We start from the raw sequence: 13,843 nt of genomic DNA on the forward strand, positions 1-13,843 counted from the left end.
AAGACAGTCATGGTTAAACAGCACAATGGATACTTCAGTAGGTGAGGGAGAATAACACAGGGAACAGTAAAGAAATAAAAATAACGATTGCTATAATAAAAATAATACACAAATAAATATATGAATAAATAAATAAGGATAATGAATTTAAATCCTAGAGTCATAATTTTACAATAGCTTGAAGACTCTTGGATTACTTCTTCTATTTTGTTACAAATACAAAACATTGAGGTTTCGTTTAAATAGCAGGTTCATCATATTTCACAATGAGTTAATAATATTCAAGCTAAATTTCTCTGATTCTGGCTAAGCAGTTGGCAGTAGCCTGACAATGCGTTTGAAGTAAATGATCTTCCAAGGTACCTTAATGTCCAATCCCTAACAGTGGTTAGACTAGAAACACTGTAGGTAGACGAAGGAGGAGCTGTGTGGGTAGAAACCTCCTCCAGGAATCCAGCCACATCCCAGGACATCCTTTTGGACTCAAGCCTTTTCTGTAGTGCCCACAGATCTGTTTTATGGCAACCCCAACTCCCAGACAAAAAGCATTTCCAGTAACCCTCTTAACAGTTCCACAGATGGGACATAATACTTTGCCTGATACTTTAAGAGTAGGTAATTTAGGTCCTTTTACCTGGAACTAGGCTGGAAATAATAAATTCAGCTTGGTAAATGAGGGGTTAAATTAAGGGTCACTGAGTTCATGACCTTCTTCCACAAGTTCTGGTATAAATGTCCAAATCTATTTACAACTTGTGACTAGTAGAGTAGGTCATTTGTTTATAACATGTGACTTGTTTCTATTTTGGTCCAGATGCATTAAAATAAAATAAAAAGGACAAATATACTTTTAAATGCAGGGAATGAAAGTGAATTATTCTAGGGACCCTATATAGTTTTTTACTGTAAAAATCATATATATGTTTAAATGTATAGTAAATGTATTTTATACATGTCTATACATATATGTTTATATACATACATGTCTACATGTAAACACGTTTTATAACATATATGTATTTTATATGTATATTGATTACATATGTTTACATATGTCTACATGTACATAAACATATGTTTTTATAAACTATAAACATATATAGTTCATATATATAATTTGTACATTAGACTATAATTTGTTTAAATATTAGGAATTTCTAGAAATGAATTTATACTCTTATTTTCTGTGATTTCCTTTATCCTCTTTTTCAATCATTATAAAAGAGTAAATGTAAAAACAGAATTCTTTAATTCTTTTGGTATTGACTATTTCTCTATTTACTGGTTTGAATGAGCTCATTGGTTTTTGCAATTTTTTTTCTTTTATACTAATGGATTCTAATCTATTTATGTGGTCTAACCTATCATTTGTTTGTAGTCAATGAAATCACAAGTTTCCTGAGCAGCTGTGAGTAAACTGCTTTGCTGGATGTGCTGAAGAAATGTATTATTCCTCACCTTTGCATAGCTAACAGTCAAGTCAGGGAGATGTGGCACAGGCACAGAACACCCAACCTTAAGAGGCAATATATGATGGTGTGGAATAGGCTCAGGGATATGGGTACCCATATTTTTTAGGAGGTAGGAAAAGAAATGGCAAAAGAGACCAAGAAGAGGCAGCTGCAAAATTAAGAGGAAAACTTGGACAACATCGCATCAGTCAAGTTGAAAAGAAATGAAATTTTCAGCATTGTATGACAGAGAGATATCAAGGAAATTGAAGGCTAAGAAGCAGGTGAGAACTCATAATCCTGGAGAAAGCCATTTCAGGAGATTGGTTGAATTATAAGCCAGAGTCTTAGGGTCTAAGAATAGAAGTAGAAGGGAAGAAACAGAAACTGATAAATATAAACTACTTTTTAAAGGAGTGTGTTAGGGAAAGCAAAAAAAAAAAAAAAAAAAAACTCATGGAGGTAAAAAGGTGAAAAAAAAAAGAAGAGATGGTGTTCAAGATTGGGGAAGATGGATAATACAGTATGTCTTGGGAATGAGGAAGAAACTGCAGAGAGAAGGCAGAGTCGAGGATGTCAGAGGTAAACTGTATTGATAGAGCAGGACTGCTGGGATGAGAGGTGTGCAACCAAGAAAGGGAGCAGCTGTCTCTGAGGCAGAGGAGCAGGAGGAGAAGGTGGAAGGAAGCAGCTGCATCTTAAAGTGCAGAGACAGACAGAAGACAGGGTGTCTGCCGGGCATGGTGGCTCACACCTCTAATCCCAGCACTTTGGGAGGCCGAGGCAGGCAGATCACCTGAGGTTGGGAATTCGAGACCAGCCTGACCAACATGGTGAAACCCCGTCTCTACTAAAAAATACAAAATTAGCTGGGCATGGTGGCACATCCTTGTAGTCCCAGATACTCAGGAGGCTGAGGCAGGAGAATCACTTGAACTCGGGAGGCGGAGGTTGCGGTGAGCCAACGTAGTGCCATTGCACTCCAGCCTGGGTGACAAGAATAAAACTCCGTCTTAAGGAAAAAAAAAAGTATATAAAATAAATTTAAAAATATAAAAAAGAAGATAGGGTCTCTACCAATCATGTTGGAGGCAAGGTCAACCTCCCAGAATCAGAGGAGACTGAGGCACCCCCAGAAACCAAGGAGGATGGGAATGGTAGGAAGAGCCATTGTGTGGGAATCAAAAGGAAACGAAGGAGATTTCTAAGTGCCAAGGTAAGTCTAGCTGAACAGTTCAACATGCATTCATTGTGTGTTTCCTGCATGCCTCACCTGAAACCTGGCGCCAAAGTTAAAGGAATTAATGAGATGTGTTTTGACGGTGGCTGTCCTGCAAGGAGTTAAGAGTCCAAAAGGAAAGACAATCAATATGTCAGTACAGAGGTATTCACAGGATGCTATGGGACCATGAAAATGAGGAAACTATACCAGCTTAGGCAGGTGGAGGTAGGTGAAGGAGAGAAAGAGAGAAGTTGGACAAGAAAGATCCTGGCAGAGATGCTTCTGTGCTGAATTCTGAAGGACAGATAACTCCTACTAATGTGTGGGAGAAGGTATGGTGGGGAAAAGCCAAAGTTGCTCTCTCTGGGTGGAAGGGAATGAGCAAAACTACAGAGCTAAGGTTCCTCAGGGTGCGGGTGGGGGTCCAGAACTAGCTGGGCATTGCCAGAGTGCAGAGGGTGAAGCAGAAATGATCAGCAGTCACTTCCAGAAGATGTGTACGTGTTAGATCAGTTTGGACACTTTCCTGCAGACAATTTGCAGATGCTGGAACGCTGCAGCAGGGGCAGAGGCATTATGTGGTCAGATTGGAGCTTAGCATTGTTACTTCTAGGACCACCATAGGAGAATGGATGGGATATGGCAGGAGGTAGTCAGGAAGTAATTAGATAATGAAATGGACAAAATATTGACTAGACAACATGAACATAAATGATTGACTGATGCACTCATATGGAAGTTGGAGGAAAAGGAGGCTATAAAAATTATGTCCAGGTTTTGTAGAATGAGTTATTATATAATTAAGTACGATAGTAAGTTATAAAAGAAATAGGTTGCTCGTGAATGTGGTAAGTGTAATTTTGGATACTTAGTTTAATTTGGCCCCTTAAAATGTGTAAGTACAGGAAATTTAGTTGGAGAGGTCTGCTAAGAAGCCAAACATAGAGTCTGAACCATAGGGACGTCATCTAATACCATCTGTTTGTAACACACTTAGCTGTACGACTTTTTCTAGCAAAGCCGGGGAGAATGAGAGGGGAGAATGCAAGGTTTGGAGATCAGAATATCCATGGCAAAGAGGGAACTAACGAGAGCAGAGTGCTGACAAAGGCTTATCATGGGAGCCAGGCTAGGTAGCGAGTTAATGCCAGAAGTGGGCTAATAAATGGGGTAAAAGGGAAACTGAACTAAAGGCTAGTACTTATTGGCTGAGAAGAAGGGCAGAATTGACAGGGGAGGAGGATGAGCTCTGGAAAAACAAGTTCTGAGTGTGAGTCCCTGGAGGTGGAGAATTCTGAGTGATGATATATGGGTTGAAGGTTGGTTACTGAATGAATAGAGAAACATAGGAAGGTGTGAAATAGAAGGGCGGGGGGCATGAGACGACCATGGGGAATTCTGAAGTTACAAGAAAGTAATAACAGGAGAACAGAGGAAGCAGAGAAAAAATGATTCCTGCTCAAAAACTCAACATGAGGGGATTTCAAAGAGAAAGAACAAAGTAGTCTGCTATGGAGAGCGGAGCCATTTACTTCCCGGTGAGTTAGAGGACTTGAGGCTTCCATGGAAGAGGAACACTAGAGACATGGTATTATCTCAAGTGTTATTCAAATTTGAATTCCTTATCCCCCACTCATTTTCCTCTTCTTTCCATATCTCCCACTTCTGCCACTCCTACCATTTTCCCAGTCTAGCTATTTTAAGAGATATTCTCAACACTTTCCCCCTTCATTCAACTTACATTTTTAAGGAGTAATTATTATTATTATTATTATTTGGAGACAGAGTCTTGTTCTGTTGCCCAGGCTGGAGAGCAGTGGCACTATCTTGGCTCACTGTATCTTTGATGTCATGGGCTCAAGCGATCCTCCTGCCTCAGCCTCCCAAGTAGGTGAGACTACAGGCATGTGCCACCATACCCAGGTAATTTTTAAATTTTCTTGTAAAGATGGGGTCACTCTACACTGCCCAGGCTGGTCTCAAACTCCTGGGCGCAAGTGATCCTCCCACCTTGGCCTCCTAAAGTGCTGGAATTATAGGCATTAGCCATTGCTACCAGCCTAATTTTTAAAGAATTATAAAGCATCTCAACTATGTACCCTTAACAGGCATTCTGTAGATATTTCATCTACTCTACAATGAAATCTTTCTGCAACAGTATTGTCTTTTAGACTATTCCTTTTATTTTATTCCTGTAGCCACACTCCTAGAACAGATTTTTATCACTTCTCCATAACATAAGTGAAATTTTGTAGACCAATACTGTGTAATTCCTTAAGTAAAAGAAAGTATATTCTTCCCATTAGTTCAAAGCACAACCCAAGACTATGCACTCGTCTTGCCCTCCAATATCTGTCTCTGACTCTTCATTCTGGTTTCAGCAGGAGCCTGAGAGTCTACCTAGGCTGTTCTCCCCGCAGCCCTCACCCATGGCATATTCCTGCTCAAGCCTTTACTTTTTCCTCCTTGTAAGGCCATCCCTCTTCTTCAGAAAACTCAACTCTTCCTACCCTTTAATGCCCACACTGTGGAACTTACTGAAATGAAGGCAACATACACTGATCTCTTGGTTAATCAGTATTTGTGTGGTTTAGGTTATAATTTTATCTAATTGTCTGATCTGTACCACCTCTTCAATCTGGGTTCATGTTCCCTGAGTAGAAGAACACGTTTTGCTTTCCTGAATCCTTCAGAAGATGATTTATTATACTAACAATGAGCATTCTTAAAAGGAAGTGGCATCCTCTACTCTCTTCCTTGTCATTAACCAGGAATTTTCTAGTTAGGTTATTCCATAACTTTGGTTTTTAAAATTAGATTTTTTTGACATATAAAAATTTAGAGACCGAGTGTCAATTTGGATCTAGATATAAAAAGTTTTAAATATTACAAAGCTTTATTCTTAAAACATTTCCTAGGCTTTTGTCATTATTGTTTGTGGAATATCATTGTTTTTGCCCAACTGAATTTGCTCTCTCATTCTAATAAAGTATTTAAGTTCCACAGGAATAGGAGGACTGTCCATGGAATTGTTTTTCAAAGCAGGGATCTTAAAATCAATTACCAAAAATACTTGCATTCTGATGAAGGGCCCTTTTTCCCTTCCCTTCCCTTCCCTTCCCTTCCCTTCCCTTCCCTTCCCTCCCCTCCCCTCCCCTCCCCTCCCCTCCCTTCCCCTCCCCTCCCCTCCCTTCCCCTCTCCTCCCCTCCCTTCTTTCTTTCAAAGGACACTTTTTCTCCTTTCTTCCCTCCCTCCCCCTTGTCTCTCTCTCTCTCTTTCTTTCTTTCTCTTTCTTTCTTTCTTTCTTTCTTTCTTTCTTTCTTTCTTTCTTTCTTTCTTTCTTTCTTTCTTTCTTTTTCTTTCTTTCTTTCTTTCTCTCTCTCTTTCTCTCTCTCTCTCTCTCCCTCCCTCCCTCCCTCCCTCCCTTTCTCCCTCCCTCCCTTCCTTCCTTCCTCTCTCTCTCCCTTTCTCTTTCTTTCTCTCTCTCGCTCTCTCTCTCATCCAGGCTGCAGTGCAGTAGCAAAATCACTGCTCGCTGCAACTTCGACAACATGGGCCCAGACCATCCTCCCACCTCAGCCTCACAAGTAGCTGGGACTACAGGCATGCACCACCAGCTCTGGCTAATTTGTGTATTTTGGGTAGAGAATGGGTTTTGCCATGTTGCCCAGGCTAGTCTGGAACTCCTGAGCTCAGGTGATCTGCCTGCCTCATCCTCCCAAAGTACTGGGATTACAGGTATGAGCCGCCATGCCCAGACAGGACCCTTTTTCAATTTACATTGGGTCATGCTTTAAACTAATGGGAGGAATGTATTTCTCTTATTCAAGGAATTAAACATCATTGATACTATTATTTAGGTCAGCACTTTCACCTTTTATGCAAATCTGGTTATTCAGATATCCTGCAATCACTCTACCTCAGCCAATTCAAAAGTTGTACTATGTGTACTATATATCTACACCTTCCAAGAGGAAAAAGAAATAAAATTTCCGGTACATTTTTCCCTTCTCAGTAATGCTTTCTTTCTCTTAAAAAATTTTTATTCTGGAAAATTTCAAATATACATAAAAGTTGAGCAAATACTATAATCAATTTCCATGTATCAGTCATTCAGTTTCAGCAATTATTAATTAATGGCCACTGTCTTTCAGTATACCCTGTCCATCCTACACCCCATGCCCCTGGATTATTTTGAAGCAAAGCCATGGTATCATTTTTTTTAATCTAAAATATTTCAGCATATATCTGTAAAAGGTTAGCATGCCTTTTAAAAAACATAACCACAATATTATTATCACACCTAAAAGATGAATCACCCAAGCCTCAATATCATCGAATATCTGGTGAGTTTTCTATGATTATTTCATAATAATGTTTTCTGTGATTATTTCATAATATTGTATTTCTCTGATGTATTTGTTTGAATTTAGACCCGGAGGAATTATATATGGTAAGCCAAAACTCAGAAAGCACCATAAATGCATGAGGTCAAACTCGCTTCTTCTTGGTAGTAAAACTAATTTAGGAAAAAATGAAGTGAGTTTACCATCAGTAAATTTACATGTCCATGCTGTGGCTTAGGATTTTATAAGTAGGGGGATTTGATTCACATACTCAGCCCTGACAGCCTGTCTCAGCACATTGTACCGGGAAATTTAACTTCTGTGGCCAAAGTCCACATGTAACGTGGAACCAAAACCCTTTAGCTATGTTTTCTCACCTTTTCTTGTTCCTAAAAGGACTTGAGGTGACTTACTTCAAGTATTAGCATTTTGTTACTAATTTTATGGAACATATTTATCTACTTCTTAATTTGTATTCTACTGATAATATGGCAGGTTGTTAGAACACATCATTTAAACATAGACAGTGTGTACACACATAACCACACATCAACAGTCTTTTGTACTTAGACTGAATTCCTAAACTAAAATAAAGACGGAGTCTAAGAGCATTGGGCATATGGATTCACATCACTTAAAAACAAGGGCTGTAAATGTTTTATATTTCTACATTTTTCTGGCCCAGATAGTGTCTTTTAAAGTCATGCCTGAGCGTCTCTGAGAATTTTAAAACAATTTTGTGCCTCTTTATTCTTTTCTACAATAATTGCAAAGGTAAAATAAGCTGCATTTGAGGAGAAGGCCATGCCCTCCTCACCCCCAAACAGGAAGAAGAAATGTCACTTGCCACTCATTTCCAGAAAGTATCTTGCATTCATTAGCATTCGGCCTTGAGGTTTCAGCTCTAACTGGTTGGGAGAAGGAGAGAAACATCAGTCAGAATGCGAAACAAGCCCTGAGCTCAATGACATCACTGGCTACTGACGATGGCAAGAGATTTCCAACACAGAATACAATCATTGTTACTCTCCACTGTACGCACACTCATTGTCATCAGACGACTGTAGCAACTGTGACAGTCGCCTTTCTTTTCTTAAAACATCTCAGCAATTCATTAATTTTATTTGGATCTAAAAACTTACATGAGGAAGAAATAAAATCCTAAAACAGATTCTATTCGGTTTTCTGGTGTGGTGATGCTGCTTATCTGAAGAACTGCCACAGGGAAGACCCAGATCTTCATCATGACAAAAGAATCGCAGGCACTGGGACTGGCTTCCTTGGGGAAAAAGCTCTTCTTTTGAAGGGAAAGATAAATCCTGCCTCTTTGAGGCTGCTCCCAGGCCCCTGTCTTCCTTTCTACCTGGGATGCATGCCTAAGTTAATCAGGGCATTCAGTGGGGGTGGTTTTTCTCTTTCACAAAGAGAGATTGTATTTTTAGGTAAGTCTTGGATCCTCCACTAAAGAAAATTCTAATTACACTGGTCTGGGAAGGAATTTATAAGTGTATATAAATATATACTTCAGTACTCTATTATTATGTATAAGAGGGCAGAACAAAGTGTCATTTTAAGGGATGATGTAGGATCTCCCATGAAGTGACATAAGCAGAAGAAAGGACAAATCCAAGTCCAAGACAACCTGAGCACTGATGTTAATCTATTAAACCATCCCATTATGCCATCAACAGACCAAAAAGAATAAGAAAGAACATGACTTGAAGGTCATTATTGGTCATTATGTCCGTGGGTTAGCCAGGTGAGCCAGAGTAACTAAGAAATAGCAAGTAATGTCCTGTGGAACTCAGGATTGAATTTGAATCGTGGCTAAATAATTTTCTGGTTATGCGACCTTGTGCCAGTCACCGTCTTGGGAAATTGCTGAAAAACGGACATAATAGCAATGCCTATGTCACAGCATTACTGCTGTGAGAATTTTGTGATAAAATAAGCTTGCATTGCTGCGACAACTATACATTTTCATATGAGTTTCAATAGATTCATAGAAAAAAAGTACTTTTGACATGGCAGGTATGCACCATTGTTCTCTGGCTTGTGGAATAAGGAGTAAAGATGGAGGCAAAAATGGAGATGGAAGAGCTATGGCAAGGGGCCCGTTTCCAAATGGAATAGTGAAAATTGGCACCAGGTGACCACAAAGTTGGCAATATTCCGTACTTAGTAGTGATGGAGAAATTAAAGCAATTAGCTCCTGGAAAAACAGCACCCATAGAAAGCCATATTCCAGTACACTTTGGGGAGCAAATAGGGGATAGCCATGAAAACAGTCACAACCTTGGGGAAACAAAAAGTGTCTCTCAATATGGCATTGAGAGACATGAAAGGCAAATGTGAGAATATCATTTTCTTTAGAGAAATGAGTGTTAGAAACGTAGATTCCAAAAGAAGCAAGGGAAAATGTAAGTCCCAAACAACCTGTTGGCCCTTAAAATAAAAGTAAATTAAGAAATAACCTTGGCAAAAAAATAAACAAAACAAAACAAAACAAAAAGTCCACCAAAGCTTAAAAGTGCAAAAAGTGTGCTAGTTGGTGAAATGAGCATCTGAATGCCACCATGTGCTTATGTCTAAATAATCCTAGAATGCAAGGAAAAGTCTGTTAAGGATGAAATAAGCAAAATCCTAGGCAAGAAATCATATGCAACTTGAAGAGATATAAACAGAACGGCAACCTGCATATCAGTGAAGACTACTTAACGAAAAGATCCCGCCCCCCGACTTATCCTTTCATTAATTGAGAAGGAAACATGAATAGAACTGTATTTTTAAAATTGGGGAATTGACGATTCTTTTAAAAAAAAGTTAGGTAGACCCAATAAAATGGTCTTCCTCAGTTTCCCCCATTCCTGCTTCTACCTAATAAAACAATTAGGTTCACTGCAACTTCCGCCTCCTGGGTTCCAGTGATTCTCCTGCCTCAGCCTCCCAAGTAGCTGGGATTACAGGCACCTACCACCATGCCCGGCTAATTTTTGTATTTTTAGTAGAGACAAGGTATCGCCATGTTGGCCAGGCTAGTCTTGAACTCCTGACTTCAGGTGAACTGCCCACCTTGGCCTCCCAAAGTGCTGGGATTACAGGCATGAGCCACCGCGCCCAGCCCCAGGAACCCTTTTCCCAAGCCAACACACAAGTGCTGAGTAGATACTGCCCAACTGAATTACCTGGACATAGCTAAGCATGGGCATGAGCACCTTTTTAAAAATCTTGGCATATATTTGTCTCTAAAGATTACTTTAGCGATGCAAGCAAAGATTTTTATACTTTCTTAAAAAGCATTAATTTTTTTTTAGGTCAAAAATACAAAACTGACACAAAACCCTAGTTTTTAGGTTTATGTCATTCCCATTTGAAACCTGTGACTTGAAAATCTTTTGAGTGGATTTCTTAAAATCAGTTATAGAAAGTAAGAAGCAGAAAGTCAGGATTCTCTCCTTTGGCACAGATGATATAAACATTTGAAAATATTTTCTGGATTTCAGATCAGGTAAAAGCAGTTTCTTACTGATATATTTTCTTTTCTTTTGTGCCTCAGAAATTTTCATTAGAATTTTTTTTAACGCTTTCATTATTTTACCCTTCCTTTTAACATTTCTAAATATTTACTACCATAATCCAGGTTTTTAACAACTTGGTGTGCTAAGATGAATTGTGTATGATGCACTTCTTAGTCAAAGTAAGCTAAGTGAATTCATTACAGCTGAAAAAAATTGTAGGAACTGTCGAAATATGGAGAGAAAAGACCAAACATTAAATGGATCTTTGTTCTATCCTCTCACATTCTGATAGCTTTTTACTTACTTTAAAAATGTACTGATGGGCCGGGCGCGGTGGCTCACGCCTGTAATCCCAGCACTTTGGGAGGCCGAGGCAGGTGGATCACAAGGTCAGGAGATCGAGACCATTCTGGCTAACACAGTGAAACCCCGTCTCTACTAAAATACGAAAAATTAGCGGGGCATGGCGGCGTGCACCTGTAGTCCCAGCTACTTGGGAGGCTGAGGCAGGAGGATGGTGTAAACCCGGGAGGCCGAGTTTGCAGTGAGCCGAGATCGTGCCACTGCACACCAGCCTGGGTGACAGAGCAAGACTCTGTTTAAAAAAAAAAAAGAAAAGAAAAAAAAGAAAAAGAAAAAGAAATGCATTGATGAAGTTTAATAAAATTAAGATTTTGATATCTCAATGTGTTCTGAGTCTATTGGATTAAACAAGTAATTTCTAAGTTAAAAAGCATTAGTTGTTGTTTGATAAATCTTGATTAAGTTTTATATACAAATATTATTCCCAAAACTGAAAAAGTGAATGAAACTGACAACTGGATTGATAGACAAAAATTCATCCCCCACTTAAGGGGAATTTAAGATGTTCCAAGCCTGCTTTAACAGTTTTAAATAAATAACACTTTATCATAGTCTAAGAGACTTTCTACATCTCTTTGATGTGGGCATCTGAAGATGTCAATGTGTTTTACAGCCCATCAAGAATAACCATTGCCATTGTCAAATCACCAATAAGGAAGTGGTAGGGAGCCTGGTGACCCGAGGCCAGTGTAATCACACCTTCAGATTGACATGGAGTTCTGAGCCAGTCGTCTGTTACCATCATGCTTATCCCTTAGGTGCATACACTTTACACAACGTTACCCATATTTCTGTCTTCCCGTTGTTCTTCCTGCACCTCTCAGCCAGCGAGTAGAGTTCCACAGTGGTTTCAGAGATGAGGTCCACGTTTTTGCCTTTCACAATGATCTGCATGACTCTTCCCTTGTTGATGTGGGCATCAAAAGTGCTGTCCCAGGGTGGGTACATGGTAGGCTTTTTCTGGATATACATCTGCCCATTCTCTAGGAACAGAAAGGTAAGTTCTCATTACTCCTTCAGCCAGGGCTGGAAAATAATTCAGTTCAACTCAACGGTAGCACCTGCTCCCTCTGTTCTCTGGGATATAGAATTCTGTTGGGAAGACAAAAGCAGCACATAAACAATCAGAGACAATATGGGACAGAATGAGACAGTCCCCCGGTCTAGATGCAAGGTGATGCATTGAACCTTGTAAGTTCCAATGTAGGTAACTCAGACAACAATCTGCTAATGCCTTGGACTGGAAATTGTTACCGAAACACCAGGCGTTCTAGGTTTTGCTGCTCACCACACAGAAAGTCAATGACTGAAATGACGAGAATTGCCAAGGAAGAAGGCTTTAATTGGGTGCTGCAGCCGAGAGCTCAGTCTGAAGTCGATCTCCAAGACCGGCTAAAACTAGGGATTTATATAGCAGGTAAGAAATGTAACTTTGTATGAGAAAACAGGAACTTGGGAGGGGTAAGGAACCAATCACAATGAACCAGGAGCCTGGCACTTCCATCTCTGGATGCCATGATGTGGTAAGTTTCAGTTCTTTAATATTTTTTTGAGAGGTGTGGGGATCCTTTCCTGAGGAAGGAACTCAGAAAGTTCCAAGCTTTAAGATCAAAAGGGTCCATTTCTATAATTAGCCAAAAACAACCGTCTATGGTACTGTCGGGTTGGTTTCAAAATGTTCTTTTCCTAATCAACAGTTAGTTGCTTCACTCTGGCTGTAAACACCTGAGCAACAAACTTTTTAAAAAATCTTTTATGCCTTTGAGATTCTCCTTTATTAATCTGTCGTGTTAATCCTACGGCTGATTAACCTCACTGGCCCCGGGTTAAACATAGTCAATTCAAAACTACTGTGTGATCATCTGAAAGACATAGTGGCATAATTTAAGCGTATAATGAATGCTCCTTTAATAAATATTTAAATTTTTTTCCATTTGACATAAATACAGTAAGAGGCAATGATCTTTAAAACATAATGAGCCATTATTTCCTTCTCTAATTCTTGGGTGAAGATACATTTTACATGTACCATGCACCCTCAGCAAAAGCTGATGGGCAACTTGGAGAGGTGGTGCTGGTCTTCACTCATGGAGCCAGCGAGGCTGAAGCAGACTGCAAGTCTGCAAGTGAGGAAAGGTAAGCAGGTAGCAGCCCTGGAAATAGTAATGAATCTGTAGACGGGAAGGTCAGTTTAGGGGAAACCTCCCTAAAGCCGCACTGTGATTGGCAAAGAGTTTGCTAATTAAGAAGTTTTTCCTTGTCTTTCATGCACATTGAATTTTCTCTGGTATTTATTCTTTAATCATTTCAGAAGCAGAAACCTGCATTTGAGGGTTTGTTTCTTGTGATATAAGCACATTAAGTGGCAGACTTAGCAATTCAGAGATGTCGATTAAGCAAAAGGGGAAAAATCCGCTTACAGCCAGGAAATAAAGCCCTTCTAACTTTCGAGGGCCCCTTCCGTCCAACACACAAAGCTAAGCAGAGCAGGCATTTAGCGTTTGTTAAATTAGTATTTATTTTGGGGGTATACAAGGAGTTGAATAAGCTTGAAACTCAAATGTTAGATAAACTTGGCTAGGAACGATATAAACCATGAGATTACTAAAGGTGGAATAGAAAGGGGAAAGTTTTTGTGGGTTGGTTAAAAAAAATTGGACTGGAGATTGGGCTTTTTAGAAACCAATGGCAATATTAATGATCACAGTAACATTTTACTTCCACAGACCTGAAGCTTCCCTTTTGGATAATTCCTTTTGATGGTAACCATTCTCTGTGCCTGGAGAAAAGGGCCAAAAATCCTCCGAGAAGGGGCAAACAACCTCGAAGCAAGGCACTTTTTACATTTGCATTCACCACGTGTGTAATTACCTAAACAGAGGATCCTGACTATCTAGAGTGTTACCGTTTTCAGTGACTCACAGCCCCACAGTCCCATGGTC

General features: G+C 39.6%; 1 protein-coding gene across 7 annotated transcripts in view; it reads right to left on the minus strand.

The window, feature by feature from the left end:
- The window catches only part of PRKCQ (protein kinase C theta), a 144,408-nt gene that overhangs the window by 67,459 nt on the left and 63,106 nt on the right, over window positions 1-13,843 (minus strand). For 3 of the 7 annotated variants that reach the window (NM_001261312.1, XM_077945465.1, XM_077945466.1), the window contains 2 exon segments: window positions 7,868-7,928; window positions 11,685-11,884. In NM_001261312.1, coding sequence (NP_001248241.1) covers window positions 7,868-7,928; window positions 11,685-11,884 — 261 coding nt within the window. 7 annotated transcript variants of the gene reach the window in all.

This window comes from Macaca mulatta, chromosome 9 (assembly GCF_049350105.2).
Source record: "Macaca mulatta isolate MMU2019108-1 chromosome 9, T2T-MMU8v2.0, whole genome shotgun sequence".
Lineage (NCBI taxonomy): Eukaryota > Metazoa > Chordata > Mammalia > Primates > Cercopithecidae > Macaca > Macaca mulatta.